Raw genomic sequence first — 16,223 nt, 5'->3', positions numbered from 1 at the left:
AGAAGGCTACAAAAACTTAGTGTACTTCTAGCTGACTTTTATAACTTTTATGTCTTTATGGCACATTTTCTTTGGAACCCCGTCCAAAAGAATGTCATACAAAAACTGTGACCATCAAATCATAAACAAATATCTTTAAAAAGTGTGTGGTTGGTCAAAGCATGCATTAACACCCGTATAAGAACATACAGTACTTGCTGCTGAAAATACATCAAATATCTACCTCTCCATTTGTTTGTTTCCCTATTAGACGTTTCAGTTCTTTTCATGATGACAGTAGGTAGCCAACTTGGAAAACACATCTCCTTCTCAAGGTAAAAGATTCTGTTCTTTTGGAAGCTGTGCAGTTGTTTCTTCATCATAAATTTTCAATCATTTTAGCTCATAAATTTCCTTAAAAGAATGTCCCTTGGACAGACCACCAGATTACATGGCCTTGAAACTGCAGCAGTGTAAGACCCAGACCTTCTATAAAGGCCACTAAGATATGCTAAACAAATGTTAACATGTTGAAAACGTGATGCCATGCAAGAGCAGCAGTTCATGGTCCTCATACATCACTTCATCAATGTGGAGGTTTTTTGTCAATATACAAATCGCAGAAGGTCAAACTAGAGTCTTTGGTTTGTATCATTTTGAAAGTGTTGCTAGCTTGGCTCTCGTTTTCAAACTACTCAATCTGTTGAGAGAATACAGCACAAGCTGTGCTTTTCAATTAATGCTGATCAGTCACTTTGGGGAGTCAAGAAGCTTTTTTTTATTGGGAGTCATAAAGACTGCTGCTCATGTTTTTGTATGGATGGAATCACTTGGAAAGGTCAACATGCTGCACGGTCGGTATATCCTGCAGTTGATTCGTTGACTTCAGGAACGCCTCAAGACCAGTCAATGAACACCTTGTTGTTTAGGAAGGTGTTGTCCTGAATCTTGGTCAGATCTTAAAGGAATAGTTTACTCAAAAATGCAAATTTGCTGAACATTTACTACCCACCCTCAGGCCATCCGTGATGTTGATGAGTTTGTGGAGAAATTCAGCATTACATCACTTGCTCACCAATATATATATATATATATATATATATATATATATATATATATATATACTCTGCAGTGAATGGGTGCCACCATTATTCCAAACAGCTGATAAAACATCACAATTATCCACATGACTCCAGTCCTTCAATAAATGCATTGTGAAGAGAAGCTGAATGTTTTATGATACAAATTTATTATTAAGCCATTTTAACTTTAAAATGTTGCTTCTGGCCAAACTGGCAGTCCATAATACATAATAAAGCTTCCTCCGGTGAAAAAGTCTATCCCCCATTGTCCATTAATATCAAAAACCACCAACATCTTTGTTTAGAATGGCATTTCACATGTAAATGGTGCTTTAATTGTGCATGTTTCTCTCCTGATTTCTCTTCTGATCACTGGAGATAGCAATAATATATGGATAGAAGATTCGTATTTTAGATTAAAGTCTTAATGGTGAGTTTTTTTATTACAAACACACAGCTTTTCACTTCACAAGACATTAACTGATGGACTTGAGTCTTGTGGATTACACAACTATATATGGATAACTATGATGTTTTTATCAGCTGTTTGAACTCTCATTCCAACGGAACCCATTCACTGCAGAGGAACCATTGGTGAGCAAGTGATGTAATGCTCAATTTCTCAGAATCTCAGAGTCTCATCTTGGATGGCCTAAAGATGAGTAAAAAATAAATTAATTGTAGGTGAACTATTCCTTAGAATGGCCAATCTAGTGGCATTCATTGCTACAAATAAGCTTCAAAACTATCAGAAGTTTTTAATACTAATAAAAATACAATTTTGTGCACAAACTTATGCACATTTTTTTTCTGTTTATGCACAGGCGCCTTACTTATCGATCCAGGCCTATAAGCAGCTTGCTCTCCTCCTCCTTTTGACTTTCATTTTTCAGGTCAGCAAAAACCTGTGTGAAGTAGTGCGGGTCAGAGTTAAGCTGGAGCATTTTGGTACTCATGCGGTTGATGATCGCCAGACTGCGATTCCAGAAGGCATCCTTATCCGTCTCCACCAGGAAGGGCTTGAGCGGGTATGAAATCTCGTTTCCCATGTAGGAGTAGGACAAGTAGAGGCAAGTGAGCAGCTCGGCCTGAAGCTCACGCTCACTGGACACCTCGCCCGAAATGACCTCACGGCAGAGCATGTAGAGGAAGACCACGTTAGCCGGGGTGATGAAGCCCTGGTCCTGCCAGCCCTGCAGCAGAAGGGACCTGTCCACGCTGCGTAGCCACAGAACAGGGTCAGCTGGGGAGAGGCGCTTCAGTCGGTAGCAGCGTCGGCACAGGAACTCGCCCAGGCTTCTCAGGAGCTCGCTGGTGGAAGCCTGAACGATTACTCTTTTGGGTGTGCCCGCATTGGTCGCTTGGCCCACTGATCCGGTGATGGAGGTCCTCTTCACAGTGGAGGCCACATTGGTGGTGGTTTTCGATGTGGGAATGGAGCTCACGGCCGGGTCCTGGGCAAAGCTGGAGAGGTTGGCACAGGACTGGGACTTCTTCAGATTTTGGCTGTTAAGGGTGCCCACGCTCTCTTCATCTTGACTGTCCCCAGAGGCCAGCTTCTTAGAACCTTTTCTCTTGGCCGAAGCTGCCACAATACGCTTCCATGGCAGGACATTGATGAGTGATTGCCGTTTCAGGCCCTTGTCCTTGGCGTTTTTACTGTTCTGCACAGCTGTATAATGTGCCAGTGGGGGTGGTATTTCATCAAACAGCCCTGCCTTTCGATAGCTTGGGGACACTGAGAGCACAGTTCCCATGTTGCCTTGATTATCACAGGGTCTTTAGATACAGAATCTGTCCATAAAATAAATAAATATGGATGTGATACCGCCATACACACACGTGCAAAATGTAGAAGAACTGTATATATATATATATATATATATATATATATATATATATATATATATATATATATATATAAGTGTGTATAGAAAACCAAATGTAAAAATCTTACAATTATATTTTGAGACATACAGATAAATGTATCTTTTTTTTCCTACTGAACTGAACCTCTGGTTTGCTATTCACCGTGAGATTAAGCAGAATATGCGAAAGCATCCATCTTAGCTTCAAAATGGAAGGCAAGAATGTAAACACATTCATTCCCAAATTGATATCTATTCGTATGAAAAATCCATCTAAGTACGAATTAGAAATTGTTAGCTGACTGAAAAAGTATTCATTTTGAGTTTTAACACGTTTATGAACTCATAATTGATCGAGATCTTCAATATTTTTAGCGGGTCAACGCGAGGAAATGAGAACATCACGCTTCAGACAAAACGAGCTGTTGTAAATCAAGATATCATCTTTATAACGACGGGCTCGTTTTGACGGTACATTTGAGATTTTCACATTTTGCGAACTATTTAAGAGCAACCCCTTTAAAGGCGTTTTTGAAATGAAGATAATTTGATTCAAAACAAGCATAAATGGGTTATAGGCTACATAGAAAATATTGGTTATTTAGCCTACTAATCTCCCTCGTGCTGATAAATGTAGATATAGAAGAAGAAGATCTGGTAAATATAGAAATATTCTTCGATTACCCTTTTCTCCCTCGCACTGTGAAGCGTGCTCGTCGTTGTCCAAGGTGCTGAAAATGGGACGTCGGCAATGAAATAATGCTTCTGCGTAAAGCAGCTCTGCAAGATGATCAGGATTCTTCGGTTGCTAATGTTTCTTCCCAGATGAACGCCACGTCTTCCCACGGAAACCCTCAATACATGGCAATTCGGTTGTTTTTCTCTTTCATCACAATGAATCTCGGCTCTGTTACACATCTGCCCGTCTGTGATATCCTTGCTGAACTGCGCAGGCGTATGAACACGCTACGCTTGAATGTAACTGAAAATTCTTAAAAATAAAGGTCTAAAGACTAATCCCTTAGTGAAGTCGATGAATTGCGTTCATTATTTTTCGGGGGGTGGACGCATTGGTGCTCTCTTATGGAGATGCTGAGTCTCAGATGGGTGGGAACTTGGCTGAGCTCCCTCTGGTTATCTGTCCATGCTGTCCGTCATGTGTGCGCTGACATCGCTCTCCACAGCCCCAGCATCTGTTATAGCACCTCCTGAGCTTGAACATGAAAGGTGGACGTTTGACTTTAGACGCCCTGTTTTTACATGGCGTGCCAGCTGTTGACACAGATTAATTAATCAAAACCCACAGAGTGTAAAAATCTCTCACACAACGCTCGAGACTGATTAAATTAAATCCTGATGTGCAGTAATGTCGCCAAGGCTTTGAAGACCACTGGCGCAGTGACATGAATGGGCACCCCCTCGGATCTCTCTCTCTCACTCACCCACCCACACTCTCTCTCAGTCTCTTCTGCTGATCCAATCATCCTGCTCTGACCTTTTAATAGTAAGCAACAGTTTTTTAATCAGTTGGTTTTAATGGCGACCCATCTGAGTGTGTTACATCCTTTTAAGTTCATATTTTAAGCTTATCTCATCCTGAAGTCATTGATGAAACAGTACTTCAGATTAAATTTAGGCGCTGTCTGAAAATGAAGAAAAGACAGACTGATAAATATATATAAAGATACTGACTGAAAAAAAATCAGGACTATCTATCTATCTATCTATCTATCTATCTACAACCCGAATTCCGGAAAAGTTGGGACGTTTTTTAAATTTTAATAAAATGAAAACTAAAAGACTTTCAAATCACATGAGCCAATATTTTATTCACAATAGAACATAGATAACGTAGCAAATGTTTAAACTGAGAAATCTTACACTTTTATCCACTTAATTAGCTCATTTAAAATTTAATGCCTGCTACAGGTCTCAAAAAAGTTGGCACGGGGGCAACAAATGGCTAAAAAAGCAAGCAGTTTTGAAAAGATTCAGCTGGGAGAACATCTAGTGATTAATTAAGTTAACTGATATCAGGTCTGTAACATGATTAGCTATAAAAGCTTTGTCTAAGAGAAGCAGAGTCTCTCAGAAGTAAAGATGGGCAGAGGCTCTCCAATCTGTGAAAGACTGCGTAAAAAAATTGTGGAAAACTTTAAAAACAATGTGCCTCAACGTCAAATTGCAAAGGCTTTGCAAATCTCATCATCTACAGTGCATAACATCATCAAAAGATTCAGAGAAACTGGAGAAATCTCTGTGCGTAAGGGACAAGGCCGGAGACCTTTATTGGATGCCCGTGGTCTTCGGGCTCTCAGACGACACTGCATCACTCATCGGCATGATTGTGTCAATGACATTAATAAATGGGCCCAGGAATACTTTCAGAAACCACTGTCGGTAAACACAATCCGCCGTGCCATCAGCAGATGCCAACTAAAGCTCTATCATGCAAAAAGGAAGCCATATGTGAACATGGTCCAGAAGCGCCGTCGTGTCCTGTGGGCCAAGGCTCATTTAAAATGGACTATTTCAAAGTGGAATAGTGTTTTATGGTCAGACGAGTCCAAATTTGACATTCTTGTTGGAAATCACGGACGCCGTGTCCTCCGGGCTAAAGAGGAGGGAGACCTTCCAGCATGTTATCAGCGTTCAGTTTAAAAGCCAGCATCTCTGATGGTATGAGGGTGCATAAGTGCATACGGTATGGGCAGCTTGCATGTTTTGGAAGGCTCTGTGAATGCTGAAAGGTATATAAAGGTTTTAGAGCAACATATGCTTCCCTCCAAACAACGTCTATTTCAGGGAAGGCCTTGTTTATTTCAGCAGGACAATGCAAAACCACATACTGCAGCTATAACAACAGCATGGCTTCGTCGTAGAAGAGTCCGGGTGCTAACCTGGCCTGCCTGCAGTCCAGATCTTTCACCTATAGAGAACATTTGGCGCATCATTAAACGAAAAATACGTCAAAGACGACCACGAACTCTTCAGCAGCTGGAAATCTATATAAGGCAAGAATGGGACCAAATTCCAACAGCAAAACTCCAGCAACTCATAGCCTCAATGCCCAGACGTCTTCAAACTGTTTTGAAAAGAAAAGGAGATGCTACACCATGGTAAACATGCCCCGTCCCAACTATTTTGAGACCTGTAGCAGAAATCAAAATTGAAATGAGCTCATTTTGTGCATAAAATTGTAAACTTTCTCAGTTTAAACATTTGCTATGTTATCTATGTTCTATTGTGAATAAAATATTGGCTCATGTGATTTGAAAGTCTTTTAGTTTTCATTTTATTAAAATTTAAAAAAACGTCCCAACTTTTCCGGAATTCGGGTTGTATCTATCTATCTATCTATCTATCTATCTATCTATCTATCTATCTATCTATCTATCTATCTATCTATCTATCTATCTATCTATCTATCTATCTATCTATCTATCTATCTATCTATCTATCTATCTATCTATCTATCTATCTATCTATCTATCTATCTATCTATCTGTCTCTCTATCTGTCTCTCTATCTGTCTCTCTGTCTGTCTCTCTGTCTGTCTATCTGTCTGTCTGTCTGTCTGTCTGTCTGTCAGGCTACATATATGGCATGATGCAAGTAAATTCTCCAAAATTCAGTCACTTACAGCATTTAAGACAGTTTGCATTAAACGTCAAAATATTTTTTACAATCGATAGGACACATTTTGTGTCAATACTTGGTTCAGTTTATTTTTTAAATCTTTTGTAAACTTTCTTTACAAATCAAGAATGACAGGTCTGTTTAGAATTCACAGCAATGTTACATGGTCCATGTTTACATTACAGAACAAAATTATTCTAAAACTAATTTGATTAAAAACTAACACCTCCAGATCAGTTACAACTATTTTAATTGTATTTCATTATGAGTATTTTTTAGATTTCAAGACGTAGATAGCACATGTAGCCTACGTCTGCAATATGTCTGTTAAAGATCGCTTCATCTGGAAAACATCTGCTGAATACAAACATCAGAAACATCAAAAATCTAAATCATAAACATCTTAAAGACTTTTCTTTTTCAAAACGTCTGTTTGACATCTGATAGGAAACGTCCTATAGACATATTGCAGAGGAGAAAAATGTTTTGCAGTGAATACATCAAATAGACATCTCCGTGATACTTGTGCTATCAGGGATATGGTATTACTGGTTTCGAAATTACGTTTGAAGAATTTTCGAGGTGACTGTGTCTGAGTGAGAAATATTTTTAGCTAAACGCAAACCAAGCGCCTACAGCCTACTGTCTCCGTGGACTCAATCTCCCAGCGTGCCTCAGCTGCGCTTCCGGTAGCGTGTGTGATGATGATTGTTATGTGAATCAGGCAATTGGTGAATTGGTAAGATGGCGGCTGCGGCGGTAGAGTTTCAGAGAGCACAGTCGCTGCTCAGCACGGATCGGAATGCGTCCATTGACATTTTACATGCTATCGGTAAGCGTCCTGTGTCCCGCCGGCCTTTGAACAGCTTGTGTGATTTTAGCAGAAGAGGCTATGCTTCCGACACAAGGATCATGCCTCATGTGATTTGTAGAACAGCAGCTAAATGTGTTAGCCGGTTTCATGCTGCTGACTCACTGTGACAGAAGTGAGAAAGACTATAGCTGGACAAATACACTGTACTCCTAACTGTTAACATTACAGACGAGCTGCTACACTCTTTTAGACTTTGTCCTCAAATGTACTGTAGTAGTGGAAGAAAAGGCCATTTTCAGTGAGCTACCACCAGTGTAAACAGTAAACGGTAGCCAATGAACGCGAATCTCTATGTAACAGCTAACGTTAGTGATCTGAATGTGTTTGGAAAAACAGGCATATATTAGTGTTTATGTGATCGGCCTCATAAATGTGTTGAAATATATACAATTAGAGATATGACGACGTTTTCTAGTTTGAAGAAACTACCACAACTTTGCCTGAGAACTGCGTTAGTTTCGCTAGCTAACTTAGTGATATATTTTGGTCTATTCTTATAACATTTAGGTATGAATTGATGTAACGTTAGTGGGAAGGCAGTTAATTTCAACGTCTGAGAAATGTCATTTTAACTAAATTGTGGCAGATATGAGTCAATAACGATTGACAGGTTATTTACATTTACGTTCAGTAGTCAAATAACTTACTTATTTTCTCTTATCGCTTGGTTCTGCTATAATTTGACAATCAGCAAGTTTTGTTTGGCTTCAAGTTTGATACGTGTTAGCTTGTCACGGATAATTTGATAGCATGCCACGCCATTTTTTAAATCTGCTGCGAATATCATCTTTCAAGTTTAACTTTTTTTTTTCTTCTTGTTATATATCTTCATATAACAAACAGACAGTATTTGTTATACACCGTAAATCCAAGCAGCATACATAGACAAAAAAATGTCTGAAAAATTAAATAATTATAATTAAGTAATTTAGATAGTTTCAATGTATTCTTCTTTTGATCTGCTTTAAAAAATTTGAATTAATTTAGCTTGGGGCTTCTTTAGGGAATCTACATTTCTATAAATAAATAAAAATTCTACTTCTGTTTTATTAAGGTATCCATGTTCACTTGCTGTTATCAACAGCCTTTGAATCCCACCAGTCTAACTAGTAATTTTAGCTGAAGATCATGAAGTCCAAGATGATCTTGACTGTATAGTAAAATTATCTGCTTAATATACATTCACAGTCAAGCGAGACATCCAAGACAATGATGAAGACGCTGTGCGTGTCAAAGAACAGAGTATCTTGGAGCTGGGCGGACTGCTGGCCAAGACTGGACAAGCTGCTGGTAAACATCTTCATCTACTGCAGTGATCCTCAAATCTGGCTCGCCAGATCCACTTTCCTGCAGAGTTTAGCGCCGACCCTAATCAAACTAACCTACCTGTGATTCTCTAATGATCCTGAAGACACTGATTAGCAAACTCCGGTGTGTTTGATTAGGGTTAGAGCTAAACTCTGCAGGAAAGTGGATCTGGCGAGCCAGATTTGAGGATCACTGATCTAGTGACAGTCATGGCCCAATCAGTATATAAACATAATAATGTATTAATATTAATGTATCTGATGTTTTTGAAGGCAGCTACTTATTTTTTTTCAAGGTTAGTAACTACTGCGCATGTATTGGTTTTATTTTGCAGAATTGGGAGGTTTGCTGAAGTATGTCCGACCATTCCTGAACTCCATCAGCAAAGCAAAGGCAGCACGGTTGGTGCGCTCTCTGCTCGATATGTTCTTGGACATGGAGGCAGCTACTGGTCAGGAGGTGGAGTTGTGTTTGGAGTGCATTGAATGGGCCAAATCAGAGAAGAGGACCTTTCTCCGACAGGCCCTGGAGGTGAGCACAACTAGTTTTGTGAATTTGAGTTTTTTTCAGAAGGTGCACCCTTTTTGTGCTATGTTGAGCTGGGACAATGTATTACTGTGACTAGTATTTGACTGGTGATGTGATCTTGACATGACTGTCATCAGGCTGCTGTATGAGGAAGGATTGAGTGAATATGAGTGCATTCAAACATAAATTCATACACTACTGTTCAAAAGTTGTTGTCTCTTATGCTTACTAAGGCTGTATTTATTTGCTCAAATACACAGTAAAAGCAGTAATATTGTAAAATATAATTGTAATTTTAAATGTCTTCTATTGTAATGTTTATTAAAATGTAATTTATTCCAATGATGACAAAGCTGAATTTTCAGAAGCCATTACTCCGGTCTTTAGTGTCTCCTGATTCTTCAGGAATCATTCTAATATCTTGATTTGCTGCTTAAGAAAAAATTTGAACTGTAGTGCACATGCTACGTACCACTTGAAATTTAGTCTGACCATTCAGACTAAGCCCAAATCAGATTTTAATCAGATTTCAAACCACATATCAATGCTGTTTGGAGAGTTTTTGCAAACATTGGATTCTATTTATTGTTTTGCTGTCAGTGCTACTAAAAACTAAACGGATTTGAGTTCGATATGCCAAACAAGTTCTGATTTCTTATCACTGTTACTTCAATCCTTTAGGCCCGTCTGGTCTCTTTATACTTTGAGACCAAACGTTACCAAGAGGCTCTACAGCTTGGTGAGTCCCTGACAAGACCATCCCCTATTGTTGACACATTCATATTCTTAAGCTTGAGCGATGTAATTGCGTTCTGTAACCACTTTCCTCCTCCTCATCGCCAATCAGGCACTCAGCTCCTGCAAGAGCTGAAGAAGATGGATGATAAAGCTCTGCTGGTGGAGCTCCAGTTGCTGGAAAGCAAGACATATCATGCACTAAGCAACTTGCCCAAGGCCAGAGCGGCTCTCACCTCTGCCAGGACCACAGCAAACGCCATCTACTGCCCTCCAAAGCTGCAGGCTGCTCTAGACATGCAGTCAGGTACGTTTCCACAGTCCTTCCACAAAGACCCTCAGTATCACATCCTTACTGGTCCTAACCAGGCATGACACCTAATATGTCCCTCCACACTGAAAACAAAATTGTTGTTCAACATGATACAATAGCAGCTATTCAGAACATATTTATTTGTATTGTTTCAGATGCATTGATAGAAAAGGTATCAATGTAGCACACATGCACACATTCTCCAAATGCTTGCTGTGAATGGACTCTACGCTTCTGCTTAGTGCTGCTTATAATGCTACATCACCTCCACTTTGGTGTGTGTCAGTTGCAAGTGTGTTTAATCTTTTATTTTTTTTAAAACACGGCCACATTAATCACATATATGCGATTACATTTGGAAGGTTGCGAATGGCCGAAGTAAAGTTAGTGTCAATTTCAAAATGAAACCGTGAAACTACCTGCCACTCAAGCTGCCAACCAGCATTTAACTTGATATTTGCATGAATTGAAGCGTTTTCCAACCTTTTTGATGCCCTCTGCAATTCTCAGATCTTTCTCCAGCAATACTTCATCCTGCATTAATGGTACTGAGCCATCTTCCTGCAAATGTTTAAATAATAGTAATGTTCATTACGTAAGCTAATTAAATGGAGGCAAAATCGATTGTGCGTACTAAAGTGATTTACCCGATTTGTCAACATACGAATTGTGGATATACCTATAGTCATTGTACTGAGAGCGTCACATCCTCTTTTTTGCACTTGCAGGCATTATTCACGCTGCTGAGGAGAAGGACTGGAAGACGGCGTATTCATACTTTTATGAGGCTTTTGAAGGCTACGACTCTATTGACAGTCCCCGTGCCATCACTGCACTCAAGTACATGCTCCTCTGCAAGATCATGCTCAACTCGTGAGTACTGGGTTTTTCTACTGTCTCTCACCTTTTTTTTCCCTCTCTTTATTAAAATCTCTGAGCATGTTAAACCTGTATGTCTTTGTTTTTACAGGCCAGAGGATGTGCAGGCCCTGATCAGCGGAAAGCTTGCCCTCAGATATGCTGGCAGACAGGTAGATGTCTGAGCCATGACTTCTGCAAGAAAAGAGTCAGCAGCTCAGATCTCATTGATGTTTTGTTGTTGTTTTTTTTTCATAATATTTTGTGGTCAAAATCAGATATGGTTATTTACCACAAACAAATCAGGCATGTTCTTGCATGTACATTAACTTAAATGTTATGTCAAAAAAGTTCCCATATTTAAAGGGTTAGTTCACCCAGATAGCAAAATTATGTAATTAATAACTCACCCTCATGTTGTTCCAAACCCGTAAGACCTCCGTTTATCTTTGGAACACAGTTTAAGATATTTTAGATTTAGTCCGAGAGCTCTCAGTCCCTCCATTGAAGCTGTGTGTACGGTATACTGTCCATGTCCAGAAAGTTAAGAAAAACATCATCAAAGTAGTCCATGTGACATCAGAGGGTCAGTTAGAATTTTTTGAAGCATCGAAAATACATTTTGGTCCAAAAATAGCAAAAACGACGACTTTATTCAGCATTGTCTTCTCTTCCGTGTCTATTGTGTGATAGAGTTAAAAGAAAAAAAAAAAAGCAGTCTGGATATCTGGTTCGTGAACAAATTCAGTTCACCAAATCGAACTGAATAGTTTTAAACGGTTCGCATCTCTAATACGCATTGATCCACAAATGACATAAGCTGTTAACTTTTTAATGTGGCTGACACTCCCTCTGAGTTCAAACAAACCAATATCCCGGAGTAATTCATTTACTCAAACAGTACACTGACTGAACTGCTGTGAAGAGAGAACTGAAGATGAACACCGAGCCGAGCCAGATAACGAACAAAAGACTGACTCGTTCACGAGTCAAGAACCGGTTGCATCGGTTTTCGGTTCACCAGTAGTTCTTTTGGACAGTTTGATTCAATAAACCGGTTGAAGAAAACGGTTCACCGGTTCTTTTGCGCTCGACGTAATGGCGTCATTGGCGATGATTGCCCTTGATTCAAGCCTTCGGTTTACCTGGTCTCATAACACTAGCACAGAATCAGTTCAGAATCAATCACCAAAAGAATCAGTTCGGTTCAGGTGCTCTGTGTGTCAGTCTGCTTCACTCTGAATCACACATGCGCAGTATCATCAGCTCCTCGATTCTTCTTATCTGGCTTGGCTCTGTGTTCATCTTCAGTTCTCTCTTCACAGCAGTTCAGTCAGTGTACTGTTTGAGTGCATGCATTACTGGTTTGGTCAAATAATTAAGCAAGTCACAGTTTTGGTGAGGAATATGGTGAGGAAGAAAGATCTTTCTGAAGATGAAAAGTATGAAACTTTCAAAATGCATCAAAACACAATATTTTGCTAAAAGTAAATGGAGATTATTAAATTGTAAAAAGATTTGCGAGTGACTTAGAGCATCTTAGAGCAAGATCTTGGTCAGATGAAGATTTAAGGAAAGTTTCTGTCAAACAAATGAACTGTATTGTAATGCCAGCTATAAAAAAGCAGGTTTCTCTTTGTGAGGTTTGATTAGCAGTGACTGAAACACAGCTTTACACACAACTGTCAGTCTGCATGAAGAGGATCTGGAGACTCCAGTAGCTTCAAACACCTGTCTGCTGCTCAGCACTGGCTTTTTTACAGCTGGCATTACAATACAGTTCATTTGTTTGACAGAAACTTTCCTTAAATCTTCATCTGACCAAGATCATCTGTGCTCTAGGTCACTCACAAATCGTTTGACGGTTTAATAATCTCTATTTGCTTTTAACAAAATATTGTTTGTTTTGATACCTTTTGCAAGACATTGCATTGTTTCATACTTTTCATCTTCAGAAAGATCTTTCTTCCTCACCAAATTTCATGAGAACTGGTACTTGCTTAATAATTCGGAACAACCTCTTTAAGTGGGGTTTCCATTTAACTAAGAAGACCTGGCAAACTATTGACCAAACCAGTCTGAGATTGATACCAAACAACACAAACTAAAATCTGACTCTTTATTGTACCGAAATACTATTGATATGTCACTTGCATAATAATTTGGGGAACAGTGTATATTAAGCAGCACTGTTGTTCAACAGCTATAATAGTAAGAAATGATTTTTGAGCAGCAAATCAGCACATCAGAATGATTTCTGAAGGATCATGTGACCCTAAAGACTGGAGTAATGATGCTGAAAATTCAGCTTTGCATCACAGGAATAAATTGCATTTTAAAATATATTAAAATAGAAAATCGTTATTGTTCTATTGTAATAATATTTCCCAATATTACTGTTGAACTATTTTTAATCAAATATTTGTAGCCTAGATGAGCATAAGTGACTTTTTTCAGAAACCTCTTTTATAAAATCTTTTGACCATAAACTTTTGAATAGTAGTGTATTTTGAAATTGTGAATTAAATTACAACCTGGGGCGGAGGAGCCTGATACTTACCTGGTACTTAGACTGACATTAAAATACCATCCCAGACTGCAGCACACATTTCATAGTATCCAACCATTTTCCCATTCTTATATGCAATTAGCCAAAGCACCTGACCCTGTGTGCTGCCTGACAAGGCAACATTTTTCTTTTATGTGGATAAACTTGTCCTTTCTCCCTCCTTCTGTAGACAGATGCACTTAAATGTGTAGCCCAAGCCAGCAAGAACAGGTCACTTGCAGACTTTGAGAAGGTGGGTCAAATGCCCTGACTTAAAACGCTACCATGTTTTCAGTCCACCTCCTCTGTTTTTTACATTTAATGTCCTACTCTCTGATCTGCATTTAGGCTTTAACAGAATACAAAGCTGAGCTACGGGATGATCCTATCATCAGCACCCACCTGGCCACACTCTATGACAATCTGCTAGAACAAAACCTAATAAGGGTCATTGAGCCCTTCTCCAGAGTGCAGGTAATGACATGGTTTACCTCAGTGCGAGGCAATGTGTGCTTAAAACATTGTGTACTAACCTTGTTCTCATTTCGACAGATTGAACACATTTCTGAGCTAATAAAACTCTCCATGGTAAGGACTCGTCCCTTCAAATGTGCAATTAAAACAGTACCATCTACCTGTTGCTTTATATGGCAAGCAAATTCTCCCCGTTCTTTTTATTGCCATGCATGTCAGTATTGTGCGCAGTTTTGTTTTAAGCAATTATCTTTTTTTTCTCTTCTCTTTTCGCTTCAGGGGGATGTTGAAAGGAAATTGTCACAGATGATTTTAGACCAGAAATTCCATGGTGTGCCCTCATCCTTATCTTTTACTTGAGAAGTGTGCTGTCAAACATAGGACTGGGTATCAATAAAGATTTACATGTTTAATTCAGATTTTGATTTATTTGGGTATAATTTAGTTACAAATAAAAGAGATTCTCTCTTCTAATGCTGTAAATTATGCACTGTAATTGATTTTTATTTGATTTTATTTGAGGAGACTGTTTGCCTCAGACCATTTAAGTTTACAAAAGTAATATTTGAGTACTTTCATTTCTTAATATAGTTAACTATAAACTCTGCTTAAATACCTGGTATAGCTAAGACTTTGCTGGATTGAAAATAATAACTTCACTGGATGCGCTGAATGTTATGATCTGTATTTTTTCCAGCCCTAGTCAAACATGCATGTATTCACTTTGAGTTATAGTGTTGCTTTCTTAATGCCTTTAGGAATCCTTGACCAAGGGGAAGGTGTCCTGATTGTATTTGACGAACCTCCAGTAGACAGAACGTATGAAGCCGCCCTTGAAACAATTCAGAACATGAGCAAAGTAGTGGACTCTCTCTACAACAAAGCCAAAAAACTGACATAGGCAAGTGCATGGTGTGCTTTTATGCATTATATTGATAGGCCTCAGAGTGACATGGCATCATGTTGAATAATGGCTTGTCTTGGCTGATCTATTTTGTGCAGGTTGAGCATTGGACCCTGCAGCTGAGAGCATGGCCAGTGTAAGGGACTCTGAGGGAATGGGAGTGGGATGTGATATAGACATCGGCAAAAAAAAGGTCTAACACCCCAAAAATGGACTGACTCCTGCTGTTGTCCTCTCTGGCTTACACTTGGACATTTTTTACCACATTCCTCAAACAACTTCTACAACCATGGGATCATGGGACTTTTTTTTTTTTTTTTGTCCATTTATTTTATTTTTGCTGGTAATGCATTTCTTTGTATCTTGGCTGTGCCTAATAGGCCATCAGGGAATCTTCAAAAAAATAAAAACTCACTTGCATTGTAACTCTATTTGAAATGTATATACATAAATATCTCATAGAGGAAAGCTGATATGAGAATGATTCAGTTCCCTTGCCAATCTGTATTAAGCTGTCAACAAGATTCCCTGCATCACCATTCGAACGGTTTTAGCCCAAACTCCGGTCCCCTAAGGTAGCACCTGGCCTCACTTCAGGCCTACCTCTTGTGCAGACAGCATACTTGGAATTTTTATTTTGGGTGGAAATATTCTGATAAGATGCTGTCATCAGGAAGGGGTCATGAGCCGTTGTCACTCCCTGGCACGTGCGTTCCTGACCATCCTCTATCTTCCTCTTTGTACATAACGTTGCCAAGCGCCTCTGTCTGGCCTGTCATGCTATTTCCCTTTTTTATAACGCTAAAAAACATAATAAAGTCACCAAGAAAACAAGACTCTTAGTGCTTCTGTACAAGATCACCTGATTGGCATGTTTTGGGGATTTCACTTGCACTCTACAAAATTCTAATTTGAATTATTCTGTGTCTGTATGAAAGTGATGTGTAATACTTTTTCTTCTCACAGCTTACTATGACTGCTTATAAGAGATTTGCTTGTTGATACATCTGAAACGTGTAGAACACCCTGTTTGATGAAGCATCTTACCCATTAACAATTGGAGTAAACACGTTTTGATTGATAGGACCCCAATAATAATAAAATATTCAGTTT

General features: G+C 39.1%; 2 protein-coding genes across 3 annotated transcripts; one reads left to right on the top strand and one right to left on the bottom strand.

Annotated features, from left to right (window-relative positions):
* Window positions 1-1,094: 1,094 nt before the first annotated feature.
* LOC132149257 (cyclin-dependent kinase 5 activator 1-like) lies at window positions 1,095-4,306 on the bottom strand. The gene is made up of 2 exons (XM_059558344.1): window positions 3,614-4,306; window positions 1,095-2,855 (listed from the first exon to the last, which is right to left on the bottom strand). Exon 2 carries the CDS (start codon window positions 2,816-2,818, stop codon window positions 1,895-1,897), a length of 924 nt encoding a protein of 307 aa, XP_059414327.1. The 5' UTR covers window positions 2,819-2,855; window positions 3,614-4,306; the 3' UTR covers window positions 1,095-1,894.
* A 2,941-nt stretch (window positions 4,307-7,247) lies between these two features.
* LOC132149254 (26S proteasome non-ATPase regulatory subunit 11A-like) lies at window positions 7,248-15,944 on the top strand. 2 transcript variants are annotated; one of them, XM_059558334.1, is made up of 13 exons: window positions 7,248-7,400; window positions 8,631-8,732; window positions 9,085-9,281; window positions 9,960-10,017; window positions 10,126-10,320; window positions 11,055-11,199; window positions 11,297-11,357; window positions 13,923-13,985; window positions 14,081-14,206; window positions 14,285-14,320; window positions 14,486-14,537; window positions 14,965-15,107; window positions 15,209-15,944. In XM_059558334.1, exons 1-12 carry the CDS (start codon window positions 7,313-7,315, stop codon window positions 15,105-15,107), a joined length of 1,266 nt encoding a protein of 421 aa, XP_059414317.1. In that variant the 5' UTR covers window positions 7,248-7,312; the 3' UTR covers window positions 15,209-15,944. The 2 variants fall into 2 exon arrangements, with proteins under 2 accessions (XP_059414317.1, XP_059414318.1); XM_059558335.1 differs by lacking the exon at window positions 15,209-15,944 and having other exon boundaries at window positions 14,486-14,569; window positions 14,942-15,089.
* The last annotated feature ends 279 nt before the right edge of the window (window positions 15,945-16,223 follow it).

This window comes from Carassius carassius, chromosome 9, assembly GCF_963082965.1.
Source record: "Carassius carassius chromosome 9, fCarCar2.1, whole genome shotgun sequence".
Lineage (NCBI taxonomy): Eukaryota > Metazoa > Chordata > Actinopteri > Cypriniformes > Cyprinidae > Carassius > Carassius carassius.
Note: the sequence above shows the minus strand (reverse complement) of the source record. Positions and strands in the feature narration are given on the sequence as shown.

What these genes read in the sequence shown, in the direction of transcription:
- LOC132149257 (XM_059558344.1), bottom strand. Translation starts at nt 2,818, where the DNA reads ATGGGAACTGTGCTCTCAGTGTCCCCAAGCTATCGAAAGGCAGGGCTG.
- LOC132149254 (XM_059558334.1), top strand. Translation starts at nt 7,313, where the DNA reads ATGGCGGCTGCGGCGGTAGAGTTTCAGAGAGCACAGTCGCTGCTCAGC. An exon ending in CCAAGAGGCTCTACAGCTTG is followed by an intron (nt 10,018 to 10,125) that starts GTGAGTCCCTGA and finishes ATCGCCAATCAG; the next exon opens with GCACTCAGCTCCTGCAAGAG. An exon ending in TTTAGACCAGAAATTCCATG is followed by an intron (nt 14,538 to 14,964) that starts GTGTGCCCTCAT and finishes TAATGCCTTTAG; the next exon opens with GAATCCTTGACCAAGGGGAA.